This window comes from Talpa occidentalis, unplaced genomic scaffold, assembly GCF_014898055.3.
Source record: "Talpa occidentalis isolate TD23 unplaced genomic scaffold, MPIMG_talOcc4v2.1 talOcc4.6, whole genome shotgun sequence".
NCBI lineage: Eukaryota > Metazoa > Chordata > Mammalia > Eulipotyphla > Talpidae > Talpa > Talpa occidentalis.
Genome location: NW_023604972.1, coordinates 110,015,629 through 110,031,964, shown reverse-complemented (window position 1 = coordinate 110,031,964; position 16,336 = coordinate 110,015,629). Strand labels below are relative to the sequence as shown.

Genomic DNA, 16,336 nt, shown 5'->3' with positions numbered 1-16,336 from the left:
TTTTGTAAGATTTATAGTTTCTTCGGTTTTGCAATTCCTTCAAAAACTCACTTGACTGCTGGGCTATTTCCTAGTTACATCAGTTATACCAGTTATGTCCTGGAATAAATAACTGCCCAAAGATTTCTTCTAATATGTGTCTTTAGCCTTCTGACTCTGTGCCTTTTTTTGCCTCAATTTTATGGTAACTATAAGTAAGTCATTTAAAACCGCAGACATAGGTGGGAAGACAGTATCCCTCTTGCTGCTGGGATTTATAGTTGATGTCTTTCTAGTTGGAATATTCAGAACATTTGGGAGGTCACAGCTATTAGTCTGTCTCCTAATTCGGATTACAAGCCTGGTGGAGATGTTGTCCTCCATCTCAGTTTTGACTTGGCTAATTTCATGACTGACTTTACCTCATTTTAGGGTTTTGCTAAAAGAAGCAGCCAACATAAAACAATATGCACATGCTTCTTAGCTAAATCTTAAAGAGCAATAGATAGTAGATATAGGGCATGACTCCCAAATTTTCACAGACAACAGTTTAATCTGGTGTTCTGTTATGCCATGCCAAAGATTGCCAGTTTTCCAGTTAGCTATTTTCTCACTGTCATCATCTAAATACTAAGCCTATGTTTACATTTTATATTTATGTAGCATCTTACTTTCATAATCAATTTTTTACTAGGTATGGGGTAGGCTAAGTGTCTATTTAAAAGATGCCTTAAAATATAGTGGATCAAAGAAGTTGGAAGTTTGCTTTTCTCATGACCCACTCATACCCCATTTAAGAAAATTACATATCCAATACCAGCTATACTTGGGTTTGAAAACTTGGAAATATTCTAACCGACTACTCATATGTGCAAGAAAAACTTAGCAGGCACAATTTTAAAAGGAAGAAAAGAGAACACTAAGAAGCAATTTCCTATGTCACACAGTGTGCAGTGTCTTATCTGTCATCTTTTCCCATAATATACCCATTCCTGGGCCTTGAAGTAGGAAGTTCTTAAGATTTAACTATTTTTCAAATAATTAAAACATGCACAGGATTTAGATAAATGCATATGAATTTATTTGGGTGTTTCTATGCTTTAAATAGAGTTAACTAAGTTTTAATTAAAAACAAATTGGGTTATTTGAAGTTGCCTTATATAAAGCAAAATTAAGTAAAATAGATGATTGTACAAATATTGATTAAAACAATCAGAATATCTACTTCTGTAAAGCCATGTCATAGCAATAGTACTTTAATTAATAAACTATTTTTTCTATTTGTTTTGATACTTTTTCTGTATAAACATATATATTCTAAATTTAGTTGGAAAATCATAGAGAAACTATGTGGAGATAACTTCATTTAATTTTTTTCACATTACTTTTTATTGAGGTAAAGTACGTTTACATTTATTCTGTTCTAGAACTTGTTGATTTAACTATCACTTGTCAATTTAAGACATTTAAATAATGTGCCTATTTACATTTTACATATGCTCTTTTGTAAATATCATCTGTTCTTAGATTATGTTGTAATTAATGAAAAACTTTCCTTGTATTTCAAATATAGGAAGAACATTCTTCGTTTCTTAGATGCGGAACGAGATGTCTCAGTGGTCAAGAGCAGTTTTAAGCCTGGTGATGTCATACACTATGTGCTCGACAGGCGTCGGACACTAAATATTTCTCAAGATCTGCATAGTCTCCTTCCTGAAGTTTCACCAATGAAAAATCGCAGATTTAAGACCTGTGCAGTTGTTGGAAATTCTGGCATTCTGCTAGATAGTGAATGTGGAAAGGAGATTGACAGTCACAATTTTGTAATAAGGTAAGCTTTCTATGTTCTTATTGATTGTAATGTCTTCAAGGATATTTTACTTAGGAAAAGAAAACTGAAAGAGACATTTAAATGTAATACCAATATTAAGGACTATTAAAAGCTCAAACAGATATTATGAGATATATTTTATATGTAGAATCTACATTTATAATATGAAATTTAAATTAGTGTGCCATTGAAAAAGATGGTGATCCCTGTACAGTAAGATTCATATCTGCTTTGTTACTTTGTTTTGACCAAATGGCAGATTAGCACATGGGAAAATAATTTTTCTTCAAATTCAGTAGTTTAACATTCCTTAAATTTACCAATGCATTCACTATTTCTTTATATTAATAAAGCAATTAGTTCATTTACTAATATTTTAGAGTTAATGAATAATAGTAATTTACTTATTCATAAATATGATTATTATACAATAATGTAATATAAGTTAACATTACTTTTTATTACAATGATTTAGCAGATGCTAAGAAGATAATTTAACAATTTTCTATCTATCTATCTATTTATTTATTTATTTTAAAGATTGATTTATTTACATATCCAAGAACTGGGGTACAGGCCAGAGGTGTGGGGAGTGAGAGGATTCACCAGAGACAGAGTGGGAAACAGAACAGGTGGAGCAACAGAAAGACACTGCTTAGAGGAGCAGTAAGCTAGACAGGGGAGGTCTACTGTGCATGTGGGTTAGCTCCCTGGCTGGGGATAGAACTTGTGCTTGCAGTAGTTGTAGATAGCTTCATAGTGCTGAGATTTAACCCCTTGAGCCACCAGGGAGACACAAACAATTTTATATTTCATATTTTGGACCAAATTGCCTTTGTTATTCATTATATATGGTATTTGTGTATGTTAGTATGTATTTTGGCTTTGATATTTCTCACATAATTAAACATGCCTATTTGGTTTTTTTATTGGTGGTCAACAGTTATTTGATGAGTCATGTGTTTGGTTTTACTTTTGATTAGCTGAAACATGTCAGTAAAAATGGGATTGTAATAACATCATAAATACTAACAGTTTTTAGTTTCCATTCATTTATCTGATCATTTTTGGTTTGTTTTAGTCCTTCAGAAAAATTTGCTGAATGCATGAAACATGTATATTGAAATATGAAATTGTTCAAAATAATGGTAGATAGGAATGTATGTTGATATGTCATGTTTTCAAATAAACTGAATTTCTTGAACACAGGTGGAAATGCAGCCTGTGAAACTGCGGATCTTGAAAATATGTTGAAATAGTCTTAAAAAATAAAGATAATTATATGGGTTCGTGATAAATATGCAACATTTAAAGAAATTCAGACACTAATATCCATAAAAATTTTACTAGGGCACTAGCCAATGGGAGTAAATCACTTTATTATTCTACCTTTTGTCATTTGGATGCAGGGTCAGAGATTGATTTGATATTGGTTGAGGTTTTAAAAACCCAAACTACTTTTTTTTTTAAAAAAAGATTTATTTATTTATGCATACAAGAACTGAGGTACTGGAGGGTGAGAGGTGTGGAGGGTTAGAGTGGGGAACAGAACAGGCGGATTGACTGAAATTCACAGCTGAGGGGAGCAGCGGGCAAGTCAGGAGAAGTCTCCTGTACCATATGGGTAGCTCCCTGGCCAGGAGTCAAACGTGCTACACTGGCTGCAGACAGCTTCATAGGTTGCATTTAACCCCTTGAGCCACCAGGGAGGCCAGAAACCCAAAGTCTTAAATTGACTGGACACGCATGTCAGCATGTAGATATACAAACCAAATTATATGTCAGCATGTAGATATACAAACCAAATTATAGCCAAAGGGAAAGTAAAAATATTTGGTGAGGGAATGACAATGGTAGTAAAAATAATGAGTTTTGCAAAGTATGGTGATAAAGGAAAAGCAAGATTTCTAGAACTTTCTAAATTCAAAGGGCAGGTAAAATAAAGAAATGAAGTTTTATACCATAATGGTATTGTTGCAAAGTGAAGAAGAGAATTTTAAAAGTTGATTAATACTGGAGTAATTATCCAAATGAAATTGACTTCTTCTAAGTTCCTTTACAATTTAGCATCTATGTCTTTATAACCTATTACATTCAGCCTCAACTCTGAAGTGAGGACTGCTTTTATATGACACAGACATGAGGTAGAGAAGAAGGGTGGATAGAAAATATGACAGGGAAGAAAGAGTGATCTTGTTATTTTCTATCTTTTGTCATTTTGTATAAGTAGAAAACCCTCATACTGTCTCAATGTTGCCCTCACAATGTTCTTGGTTACCTAGTCTGAAGTGACCATCTCATCACCGTCCTTAGAATTTTAGGTAACCAAGTCACAGGGCAAGATGAAAATCCTTCTTCTAGGAAATGCAAATGGTATTTCTCTTTTATGGGGTAAGGGATAATAGATTGGTGTCATGTGTCTTCCTTTTACCAAGTAGATTGTGAGGACTCCTGTTCTCTCTTTCCATTTCCTCTCCTTAATCCCACAATAAACTTATAATATTTAAAACAGAGAATATTAATGTCTATAACTTGAAATTTGTAGAGTGTGCCTTATAGAATAATTTGCATAAGACTGAATTTACATAAATCTGGTGTTTTATAACATATTGTGCCTTCGAGGCTACCATACATGTTAACATTAAGAGTCTTTTTATAACTAGTTTTCCCCTATGTTGTGATCATACCTATTGTATTATTCCTGCAAAAAAGCAACATATTTAAAGATTATGATAAAATTGAGGAAAAAATCAAATTTTATGAGATTTACTTTGAAGAAAGCCTTCTAAATTGTTTCCTAAAAACTTTCATTGGTCATTAAGCACAGAATTCATTGATGTTTGTTTTTTTCCTCCCCATTTACAAATCTTGTATGTATGTATGTATTGCTAGAAAGCAAAAAAAAAAAAAAACTTTGGTTTATTTATTTTTAATATTGAGATATAATTGACATGTAGCATTTTGCAAGTTTAAGGTTGATTTAATTTAATGCATTTTTATAGTAGTACGGTAATATGGTTACCACTATAGTGTTGGCTAGCAACGCTAGCAGATCACATAATTATTATTTCTTTTTTGTGGTGAGAACAGTTAAGATCTAGTATTTCAGTGGTTTTGAAGTTCATAATATGATATTATTGATTGTAATCATTTTGCTGTGCATTAGATCCCCAGAATTTAGTGTTATTAACAATCTTTAAAATCAGATTTCTCTCCTTTTCAAAGATGTATTATGTATGTATTTGTATAACTATGGATTGTTTTTGGTTGAAAATTAATCAGTTCATATGTTTCCCACTTTTCCTGTGAAATACTATTAAATAGTAAGTTTGTTAAAGGAGAGATAATTTATACCAGATATGCTTGCAGAGGACACTGATTGATTCAGTGATCCTTCAAGGAACACATTCACACAGGTATTACATGCAAGTTGGTCTCTTGCTTTATAAATTAAAGTATTATTTGGAGAGCAAATCTTCATTCAATGTTAATTAGAATTTAAACAGTACTTTTACTTTTTTCAGAAGCATTTTTAAAACAAAATGTTGTCTATTTAGTGATGTACAAAAATGCATTATTACATGGAAACAGGAATCTCTTGCTCAGTTGTCTTATTGGCACAGGAAGTCAAGGGACTATACAGGAAATTATCTGTCCTATGAAATTTTAGAAAATGTAATTTTTTTATATAATACACAAATATTTTTAGATAAACCTATGAAAAGTGCCAGCTTCTTTGTTTTCACATGTAATGGAATAATGCATAAATATAGACAAATGCACACACATTCCCACACATTTCCTTGAGAGATATTGCCTCAATAACTGTTTCATCAATTGATCAATTAAATTGAAGTTGGTTTCAGTGGAATATTGTCTAAAATATGAACCGTGGTCAATATAATTACATCATACTTAAAGTAAACAAAACATAGAATAGGATCATCAATGAAAGCTTAATTTTGATTCCCTAAAGAATGACTAAGTACTGAACTGATTTGTAAAATTCATATCTCATACATATGTACTTAAATAACAGAAAAAATAAACATAAGAGGAATGTTTTACTTTTAATAAAAATGCATAAAATCATAACTTTAGTCCCCACTTAATCAGTGGTACTTTTTTTTTTTTTTGTGAAACCCTCAACCCACGTATATGGGCTTTAAATTAGTGAATGTCATATTACAGGAACAAAAGAACCAAAATAGAAAAATACAGGCAGTCAATAATTCACTGAATTTGAAAATATCTTACATTCCTGGACCTACAATCCTCTCTGATGAGGAAGATTCATGAAAGGTGATAAAGCTCCAGTGATGTTAAAAATATTGTTCATATAGATCCATATGAACAAAATTTTGCTTCATTTAATCAGACATTGATGTCTAGTTACATACCTTCGCTTGCTTTTTGAGGAGAAAATAAAATGGTGATATAAGAAGATATATATTTTACTTTTTCCAACATTATTCTGAGATAACTGACATATAACATTGTGTAAGTTATATATATATATATATATGTTTATATATATATATTAGTGTGTGTGTATGTGTGTGTGTGTGTGTATATATATATATATATACAGTTGTACACGTAACATGTACAATAGTATTGAGTTGATGCCCTAGTATATTGCAACATGATCACCACCATAGTCTTAAGGTCACTTCCATTTGCTGACATAATTACATTTCTTTTAGTGAAAATATTTAAGAGCTACCCTCTTAGCAACGTCCAAACACAGCACTATGAACTATAGTCATGTTGTGCATTAGATCTACAGATATTATTCATCTTCTAACTGCACTCTTTGACCAGCATTTCCCTATTTCCCTAACCCACATCCCCTGAAAAAAATCATTTTACTCTCTGCTTCTGCAAGGTTGGTTATTTTATATTTCATCCACAGAAGTGACGATATATAGTATTTGTCTTTCTCTGAGTTTTTCCACTTAGCATAATGCTTTTCAGGCCCATCCATGTTGTCACAAATGGCAGGAGAACAAATATGATTTTAATACTTTTATTAGACTTCTACTTCACATATTGATAGGCATTTTGAATTCTCTAGACGTGTTACCTCGAAACTGTAGGAAAGTGTGACTTCACTTAATGTACTTCTACATCCTTAGAGTAGGCACAGGTCAGGACCTTTACAAAAGAGTGTTTCTGCAGGATATATAATTTTTATCTCCAATATTTCCTCTTTCCTCTGTGGGATAAGTTCTTTGTTTCTTTGACTAACATCTTTGTCTATGTTGTTTTTGGTAAAGAAAAATGCAATTTTAGATATTTGTATTACTATCTAATAGAAAAGCATCTCAAATATTCACTTAACAAATGTTTTATTTTAACATCAATTGTAATGAAGTGTGTAGGTAGACAGAAGAAAAAATTCTGTGATTTTAAAATTGTGGAGCGCTACTTTATTCAAGGACTCATGGAACCAGAAAATTTTAAATGCCTCCATAAATATTCCCTAAACTGCACCTCCCATCCAGGTGCCATAGTAACTACCACAAAATTAATGTAAAAAAATAAAAATGTATTACTTTATGATGATTTAGCTTCCTAAGATAAGAGATTATATGCTTCACAAAAGAAAAAGATTGAAGAATTTAATTGAATTGACCGATACAAGTCATTTTTATAACAATCAATTTTTGATTCTCCACTGATAGATAATTTATGGTTAACTTTAAATAATCCTCTTGACCTTCTATGAATGTTAACTCTTATAGGCGAATAAGCCTTTTTCTGAGAGAGGAAAAAAGGTCTTTTCTACATGTTCACAAAAGTGGCCTAAATCTTTCCCCTCCATTCTCATTGGGCATGTTTTTGCCTTAAGATTAATGCTAATCAGAGACATCCTGTAGGGGAGAAGCACAGGGGACTATGGTGATGGTGCATGGCTGCATTGGTGAAGGAAATTCTATGGGGACTACACATGAGGTGGGGGTAGGGAGCAAACATTGTTTAAAAATGGACAAAGATGTAAAAATATATCAAAATATAAATTTAATTAAAGAAAGATTAATGCTTTGGGAGCCTCCCTGGTGGCACAAGGGATTAAGCACAGCACTGTGAAGACTGTGAAGCTATCCACAGCCTCTGCAGCAAGAGTTCAATCCCTGACCAGGGAGATACCCACATGGTGCCGCAGACCTCTCCTGACTTGCCTGCTGCTCCTGTCAGCAGTGTATTTCAGTCAATCTACCTGTTCTGTTCCCCACTCTGTCTCTGGTGAATCCTCTCACTCCCAACACTTCTGGCCTGTACCCCAGTTCTTGTATGCATAAATAAATAAATAAATATTTTTAAAAAAATTAATGCTTTGCTGTAAGTAACTAAGTTTCTGATGAGGACCATGTGTAGGGGACTAGAAATATTTTTTAAATTCTTACTGATTTAAAAATCATTTTATATTTTAGGAATAATATCATTGTTTATATAACATTTAGTGCAAATATTTTCTAGCCTATCTTTTATAATATTTGATACATATTTTTGATCTATGAAATTTTATATAGTTTTCATAAAACTAATTATCTTTGTGATTTCCACTTGTTTTAATCATAAAACATAAATCATTACTCTAATGTTTTGGGTAGAAATTAAAATTTCATTTTATTTTGATTATAATTTTTATAAATTTTACTTAAAATGCAGTATGAAATTTACTGTAGATTTTGCTATGAATTAAAACTATAAATTTTTCATTCCAATCCTGTCATTTCTTGAATGAAAAAATTTATAAGAAATAATCTTCTAAATGAAAATTATGACTAATAAACTTTTAAATTTTATAATGTTGCTTTAAAATGCTTATACCATTTTCTAAAAATGCATTATTAGAAGCAGTTACACTTTCCATCTACCAACCTAGTAAGATTATAGATTCTTAATATTCAGTGCACATTTGCATTGATATAGGCACTCCTTGAAATTCTTTAAAAATCTAAATTGTTACAAATTTTCTAAAAATTAGGTTGATAATGTCTATTAAACCTTAAAAATAATTGCATTCATTTAGTCACTATTTTCAGTTCTAGGAATTTATTCAAATGTAAACAAGTATAGAGGCATTTTATAATGCATAACAAGAAAGGACAAGTAAATCATCATGTCTGGATGATTAGTCATTCAATATGTGAAAAAGAGCAATCTGAGGCAGCCAGTGGGCATAAAGACAGACGCTTTTCATGGTTTTAGGATAAAAACAATCTGAGACTCTCTTCTCTGAGTTTCATAATAAGGAGCGATGTGCAAGGAGAAACGGCCAGGTTTGTTGGGCTTATGTGATGAAGGACTATTACTCTATGTTAATGATTTATACGACATCCTGTGGTCCTAGAGAAGACTTTAGGATTTCTAGTTATGTTCTTTATGTTTAGGTGGTGGTGATGAAGGACTATTACTCTATGTTAAGGATTTATATGACATCCTGTGGTCCTAGAGAAGACTTTAGGATTTCTAGAAATGTTCTTTAATGTTCAGGTGGTGGTGTTTTTATAAACATGAGGGGAAAATATTTAGTACTATAGAACATAAGCGTATTTGTAGAAGGCAGGACCGGGATAAAATAAAGATAAAAGGGAAGAAAGCATGGAATATATAGTGAAATCCAGGTCTTAGGAGAGAGTAAGATGATAAAGCAAGAGTAGATGACATGATTCATATTGATGCAAAATGTCATGAAGTTCATCTTCCCTGGCATCCACTGAGCATTAGCAAATGGGCAGTTAATCAACCCTTCCACAGATTTTTAAAATATGACTTCAGTTTTGGGTTTAAAGTATTTATTTTTCACCTATCAAACTCATTTCTAAGTGGACCTAAGTCCAAACTATGGAGTTCAAAGTCAAACACAAACTTTTCAATATGTATGTGTTCAAGTTACATAACACAGTTTTGATCTTTCTTATAATTTATTCATTAAGTCCCTCACTCTTCTGTTTACCTACAATATTTATCAGGAATTGAAGATACAGAAATGGAAACAATGTCTCTGCTTTTCTGATAACAGTCTAGTGAAGGAGATAAACCAAAGAACAAATAATGGGCAAATTGCTTTATTAGCGGTACTGATGGAGTGGGCCCTGGTAATTAGACAGAGAGGAGACAGACTGTAGGTCATGGATGAATTCTTTTTTTTTTTTTCTTCTTTTTTTATTTTTTGTATTTTGTTCATCGTTCTTCATTTTTTTTTTTTTTTACAATGTATGCCTTTCTCATGTTGGTTACAGTTCCTGTGAAATTCCCACACCAACCATTCACTTGTGTACCATCAACATAGTCCCCTGTGCTCTTCCCATAACTGTTTTGATCCTACTCCCTCCTCCCCCACTGTAAAATGTCTCTGGTTTATAGTTGCCTATTGATTTTGGTTTTCACTTTATTATAATAACTTCTCCCTCAACCCTATAAGTGAAACAATCCCACGTTCCTCCTATAAGTGAAACAATCCAGTATTTTTCCTTTTTTTCTGTCTTATATCACTGAACATGATCCTTCCAGTTCCATCCATTTTGCTGCAAATGGCATGAGTTTATCTTTTTTGCTTGCTGAGTAATATTCCATTGTTTATATATACCAACCTTCTTGATCCAGTCAAGGGATGATTTAATGAGGGAAACAGAACTTGGGTTGAAATCATGAGACTGAGATGGAAAGTATAGAGGAGAGAGAGTGAACCATAGGCAGACTGGAGCTAAGACCACAGGTTGGCCTTGGGCATGGGGATGAGAGGCTTTGCCAGGTCTTTGAGTTTCAGGATGCTGAATAAAATAAATTAAAATAAATTTTAAAAAAATTAGGGGCCTCCCCATGGTGCATCGGGTTGAGCACAGTGCTGTGAATCTGTTCACAGCCTCTGCAACACAAGTTTGATTTCTGGCCGGCCAGGGAGAGTCCCACATGGCGCAGCAGACCTCTCCTGTCAGTCCGTCTGCCTGTTCTGTCTCCCCTTCCATGCCTCTGGCCTGTACCCCAGCAACTGTATAAATAAAAAATAAATCTTTAAAAAATAAAATAAAAAAATATGTATTTTTATGGGAAAATGGAAAGAGTTTACACTGACTGGGGAGCCTGAGAGACAAGTAACACAAGATTTATTATGCTTTGCCTTGGACGTAATTTTTCAGGTATTTTGTGGTGCTACCCAGGAAAGGACTGGCATGGTTAAATTAAAATTTCAGGAAAAATTTTAAGGGGTAGAAAAATTAGAGGGGGACAAAGATGTAACAGAGAAAACAGTCTTAAAGTGAAGATAATGAGGGGCCTTGTAAGGTAGTGATGCTGGGAATAGACAGTGGGAGGCAATATAAGAAAATTAGTGAATATTTATAATAAATAAAACAAATGGTAATGAATATGTCATGTTTTAAAATGTAATTTTTTTGTATGACAGAAAATGAATCCCAGAGAATTCAAATTGGTTTCCTTTTTTACTCTTGTGGTAGTTATGTTTAGGTTAACAAACTACGTATTTCCCTATAACAGACATTTTAAGTGATTTTTCCTGAATGTACATAAGTTAGAGAAGGATACAACAACAGAGCTTTTACCTTGCCTCAAAATCCAATACTTTAGTTTCAAATACAGATTGGAAATACTTTTTTTTCTCAGAAATAAGTGTTAATGCTGTACTTGGTTTTAGTTATGTTTTCTCTGAAACATGAAGACCAGTGAGAGATTATCTAAATTAGGGTAATTTCCAATTTTGATGACTTAGTATAAAAATTATAAGCAGGAATGCCATTTTATCATCTGCTGTTTTCACAAGGTACCAGTTATTATTGAATGTCTAGGCTAATAAAGCAATCAAACAACAAATAAAGCCCCTCTTTCTCTCTCTCTCTCTGTTTCTATCTCAAACCCACCCACACACGCACACACAAACACACACACACAATGGTAATTAAGTAGATCTGAGTTGATGGATGTTTTAACTAAGCTTGTTGAGGCAAATCATTTTACAATATATAGGTATACAAAATAATCATGTTCACTTTATTTTTTTAATCTGTTTTTTAAAATTTATTTTATTTATATATACAAGAACTGGGGTATAGGCCAGAAGTGTCAGGGGGAGGGTAAAAGGATTCACCAGAGACAAAGTGGGGAGCAGAACAGGTGGATTGACTGAAATACACTACTGATGGGAGCACTGGGCAAGACAGGAGAGGTCTGCTTTGCCATGTGGGTTAGCTCCCTGGTGGGGGATTGAACTCATGCTGCAGGGTTGCAGATAGCTTCATAGTGCTGAGACTTAACTACTTGCACCACCAGGGAGGGCCCATGTTCACTTTAAATTTATACAATGTACATGTCAATTAGATCTCAATAAAGTTTGAAATAGTTAAAAAAAAATCAAAGAAATACAAAATTAAAATTAAAAAACAAGCTGATTATAATGTTGAATGGTTTCTCCAGCTATAGCTTATGGACCATCTTGTGAGATTTGATTTTATCAATTACTTATTTTGAGCCCAAAAGTATGTCACAGAACTCCAAGGCCACATAAATGAGCAGGAGACTCATGACCTTTGCTGTCAAGGAAGACATGTCTTAATCAGTTGAGATCAATCTTTAAATCAAGTAGATCAAATTTGAAGTTCTAACTTTTTCAATTAATTGATGCTTAAAATTAAGTGATTTATTTCTTTAAAGCCAGTTTTATCATGAAGAAAATAATCCTCATCTTCCATTTTTTTGTGGCTATAGAAGTAAAACATGTTAAGTGTGAAAGTGTCTAGTATAATCCCAAGTGAAAATCATTACTCAATAAATATAAATACTTCTTTCTTCTGATGGCTTGGAACTAAGGAATTTGTAGTATATTCATATTCATGGTATGAAAATTGTGGCAGAAAAATATAAAGATTTGCTATTAAATGGTCATTATTGCTTATTTATTCTCTCATAAGGTAAAATTGAAATAATGTTCATTCAAGAGTTAAAGAAACATGGATCTTTCTACTGGCATTGATATAAATATATCTGTGTGACTTTAAACAAGTATTGTAAAGCACTTTGGGTGTTAGTTTCCCAATATGCCAAATGAGACAGTTGAACCACAAGTTCTCATAAATTACTTGCTGGCTGAAACTCTATGAATCTGTTTTCTTGTGATTCGATAGATAACTGTGGAATAGATCCTATCAACTTGTATTGTTGCTTAAATTTCTTTCTTTCCAATTGCCATGTTTTATTAGTAAATTTCCTCATCGGTCATCTTGTAGAAATAATATTTTCCTTATAATTCTATATCCTGTAATCTGGCCTTTTGGGACAGGAATGTTGCCTTTTCTCCTGATTTGATCAAAACAAACAGTAAGACTTATTATCAGGAGAAGAGAATCATAGTCAAAGAAAAACGAAAGTCATTTTCAGTGATTCATATGGATTATTATAATGTGATGAGGTCAGGGTCCTGGGAAGTCAGTCTTTGCAAAATATTTAAAGAAGAACCGTGAATACAGTCTGACCAAAAAGGAGAGAAGCTATTTTACATCAATTGTTTTAGTATAGCTTGGGGAAAGGACTGTGACCTTATGCTGGAAGATAAGTCCTCCCACTTCCCATATCTACTTCACCAGCAACTGCTAAAATTCTTGGAACCGCAGAATGCTCTGTTTTCAGTGCATTATTTCACTATGTTGCTACTGGAAACTTTAATTTTAAAAGAATATTATTAGTATGATACCAAATGATTTTCTTTTAGAAGGAGAATTAAAAGTGTTTTTTGTTAGAAAATTAGTCAAAGTTGGTTTTGGTAATGCTTGTCAGTGTTCACTTGTGCCTATATAGTGACCTCTGTTTTTAAATTGGTAATGAAAACAATCATATTTTAAAAAGTTCATTAAAAGGGAAGGAGATATCATTCATGCTCTAGCTTGGATGCTACTTGATAGTGAGAAATTTGTTTTGTTTTTAAATAGACACATTAAAATTCAACTTTTAGAGTTTTGTAGTCTCTCATTAGTGACAAGAGACAAGTGTTTTGTTTGTTTTGTGTGTGAGAGAGAAAACACACATTTTGGACAATGAAACCATTCAGAACTGCAATATTGGACAATATATTTTGGATTCAGAGTGTTTTAGATTCAAAGTTGCGTTCAAATCCTAGCTCTGAAGATTTGTAAACTGAAGCTTCCACAAGCTCCCTTTATTTGTATAACAAATTTACTGACATTCAAATTATATGGATGTCCCTTAAGGTTTGAATAACTTGGATATTTATAGTATCTGTATAATTTAATTGATATTTCTTATTATCTTTTTTTTAAAGATTTATTTATTTATTTATTTTATACAAGCACTGGGTACAGTCAGAAGCGCGGGAGGGTGAGAGAATTCACCAGGGCCAGAGCGGGAAACAGAACAGGCAGACTGATGAAATACAATGCTGAGGGGAGCAGCAGGCGGCAGGAGAGGTCTGCAAGCCATGTGGGACCCTTGCCGGTGGATGGGGATCGAACCAGCGCTGCAGAGGCTGTGGGCAGCTTCACAGCCCAGCGCTCAACCACTGCGCCACCAGGGAAGGCCCTATTTCTTATTATCTCTACTAAATTGGAAATGTTCAGACAGAATAGCACAGTCAGTCTTCAGTCAAAAAATAATTCTATAACTGAATTGAGAATAAGTTTTCTTCCTATTGTGTTTTGTTTAGGAAAGGAGTTCAAAATTAGCATCCCATGTTTTTTTTTTTTTTTTGAGATTTATTTATTTATGCATACAAGAGCTGGGGTACAAGCCAGAGATGCGGGAGGTGAGAAGACTCACCAGAGACAGAGTGAGGAGCAGAACAGGCAGATTTACTGAAATACACTGCTGAGGGGTGGAGCAGGTGAGTCAGGAGAGGTCTGCTGCGCCATGTGGGTTGCTCCCTTGCAGGCCAGAGATCAAACTTCTGCTGAAGATGCTGCGGAGTGCTTCACAGTGCGATGCTTAATCCCTTGCGCCACCAGGGAGGCCCTGTATTTTTTTTTTTCTTTTTGAACACTGAAAATATATTTCTCCTAAACAGGATAATTTAAAAGATTTAAAAAAAATTCTTTTAAGTTCAAAAATGGAAGGAATATTTCCATTAATTTGTTGTCACGTTGATTCAGCAAGTATTTCTTCATTCATCAATTAGTAAGCAATCACTGGATGCCAAAATCTGAGGAACTTTTGTGGTTATGGGGGATATAAAGATAAATGTTCTGTTTGGAGGTTGCAGACTGCTGGAGGAGATAGACACATACAAAGTAAAAACAAAATAGAATAGTAACAATAATGATAGATCTAGGAACAGAGTGCTAATGCTAGGAAGATGGAAGGAATTACAAAAATACATGAAAATAGGTTTTAAGTCAGTTCTCTTTGGGATAAGAGAATGATTCCTTTTCCAGGGAAGTTTTATTTTTTAAACATATTCTTGCCCTTATTCTTTGTGCACATCATCATATCAAAACATTCCATGGAGGGCCTCCCTGGTGGTGCAGGGGTTAAAGTAAGAACTATCAAACTATCACCAGCCTTTGTGGCAATAGTTTGATCCCCAGCCAGAACTGGAGATCTGCCTGTTCTGCTCCCCACTCTGTCTCTGGTGAATCTCACACACATACCCCACATCCTGTACCTCTGGCCTACATCCCAGTTCTTAAGTGCATAAATTAATAAAATAAATCTTAAAAAAAAAATCATTGTATGGATGTGCTTGTCATAATTTTTAACCTTGATGATTGAGCTGATTAGTAATAATCCTACCTAATTTTCTAAAGTATATATATATAATATATATTATAATATATTATATATATTATATATTATATAATAATATATTATATAATATATAATATTATATATTATAATTATGCATCTTATTATGCATCTTTATTAAGCAATATTATATATATATAAATATATATAAGCTTTGCCCTTCACTTTAATATTTCAAATTCCCCAGCCGTGGTCTTCTTTCTCTATGTCATTTAAGAAAACTATTAATGTTTGAGATGCTTAATTTGGTACTTTTTATATTAAGGATATTTCTTTTCTATTTTTATCTGGCAAAAAGATTTTCAAGTCTTAGACAATTTTAATGACGTATAGCAGGCTTTAAGCATATCTCAATATTTTATGTGATGATGGACAAAAAGCAGAACAGTCTTGATGAAGGGAGAACTGGAAGTTTCATTTTTATAAACCACAAACTGAAACTTTTACAGCTTATTAAAATAAAACAGGGAGGGAACTTAACAGTTTTAAGTATGATGAACATTGTAGTTTCTTTTTTCTATTATGTAAAAACTCTTATTTTTTTTAAAGATTTATTTATTTATGCATACAAGAACTGGGGTACAGGCCACATGTGTGGGGGGGAGAGGATTCACTAGAGACAGAGTGGGGAACAGAACAGGCAGATTGACTGAAACACACTATTGAGAGGAGCAGCAGGCAAGCCAGGAGAGATCTGCTGTGCTTAACAACCCTTGCACCACTAAGAAGGCCCCAAACTCTTATTGTTAAATT

The 16,336-nt window shown here is 33.1% G+C and overlaps 1 protein-coding gene across 1 annotated transcript in view; it reads left to right on the top strand.

The window, feature by feature from the left end:
* ST8SIA4 (ST8 alpha-N-acetyl-neuraminide alpha-2,8-sialyltransferase 4) overlaps positions 1–16,336 on the top strand; it is a 98,444-nt gene that overhangs the window by 14,568 nt on the left and 67,540 nt on the right. The window contains exon 3 of the mRNA XM_037530610.2: positions 1,553–1,810. Coding sequence (XP_037386507.1) covers positions 1,553–1,810 — 258 coding nt within the window. The remainder of the gene's footprint in view (positions 1–1,552; positions 1,811–16,336) is intronic.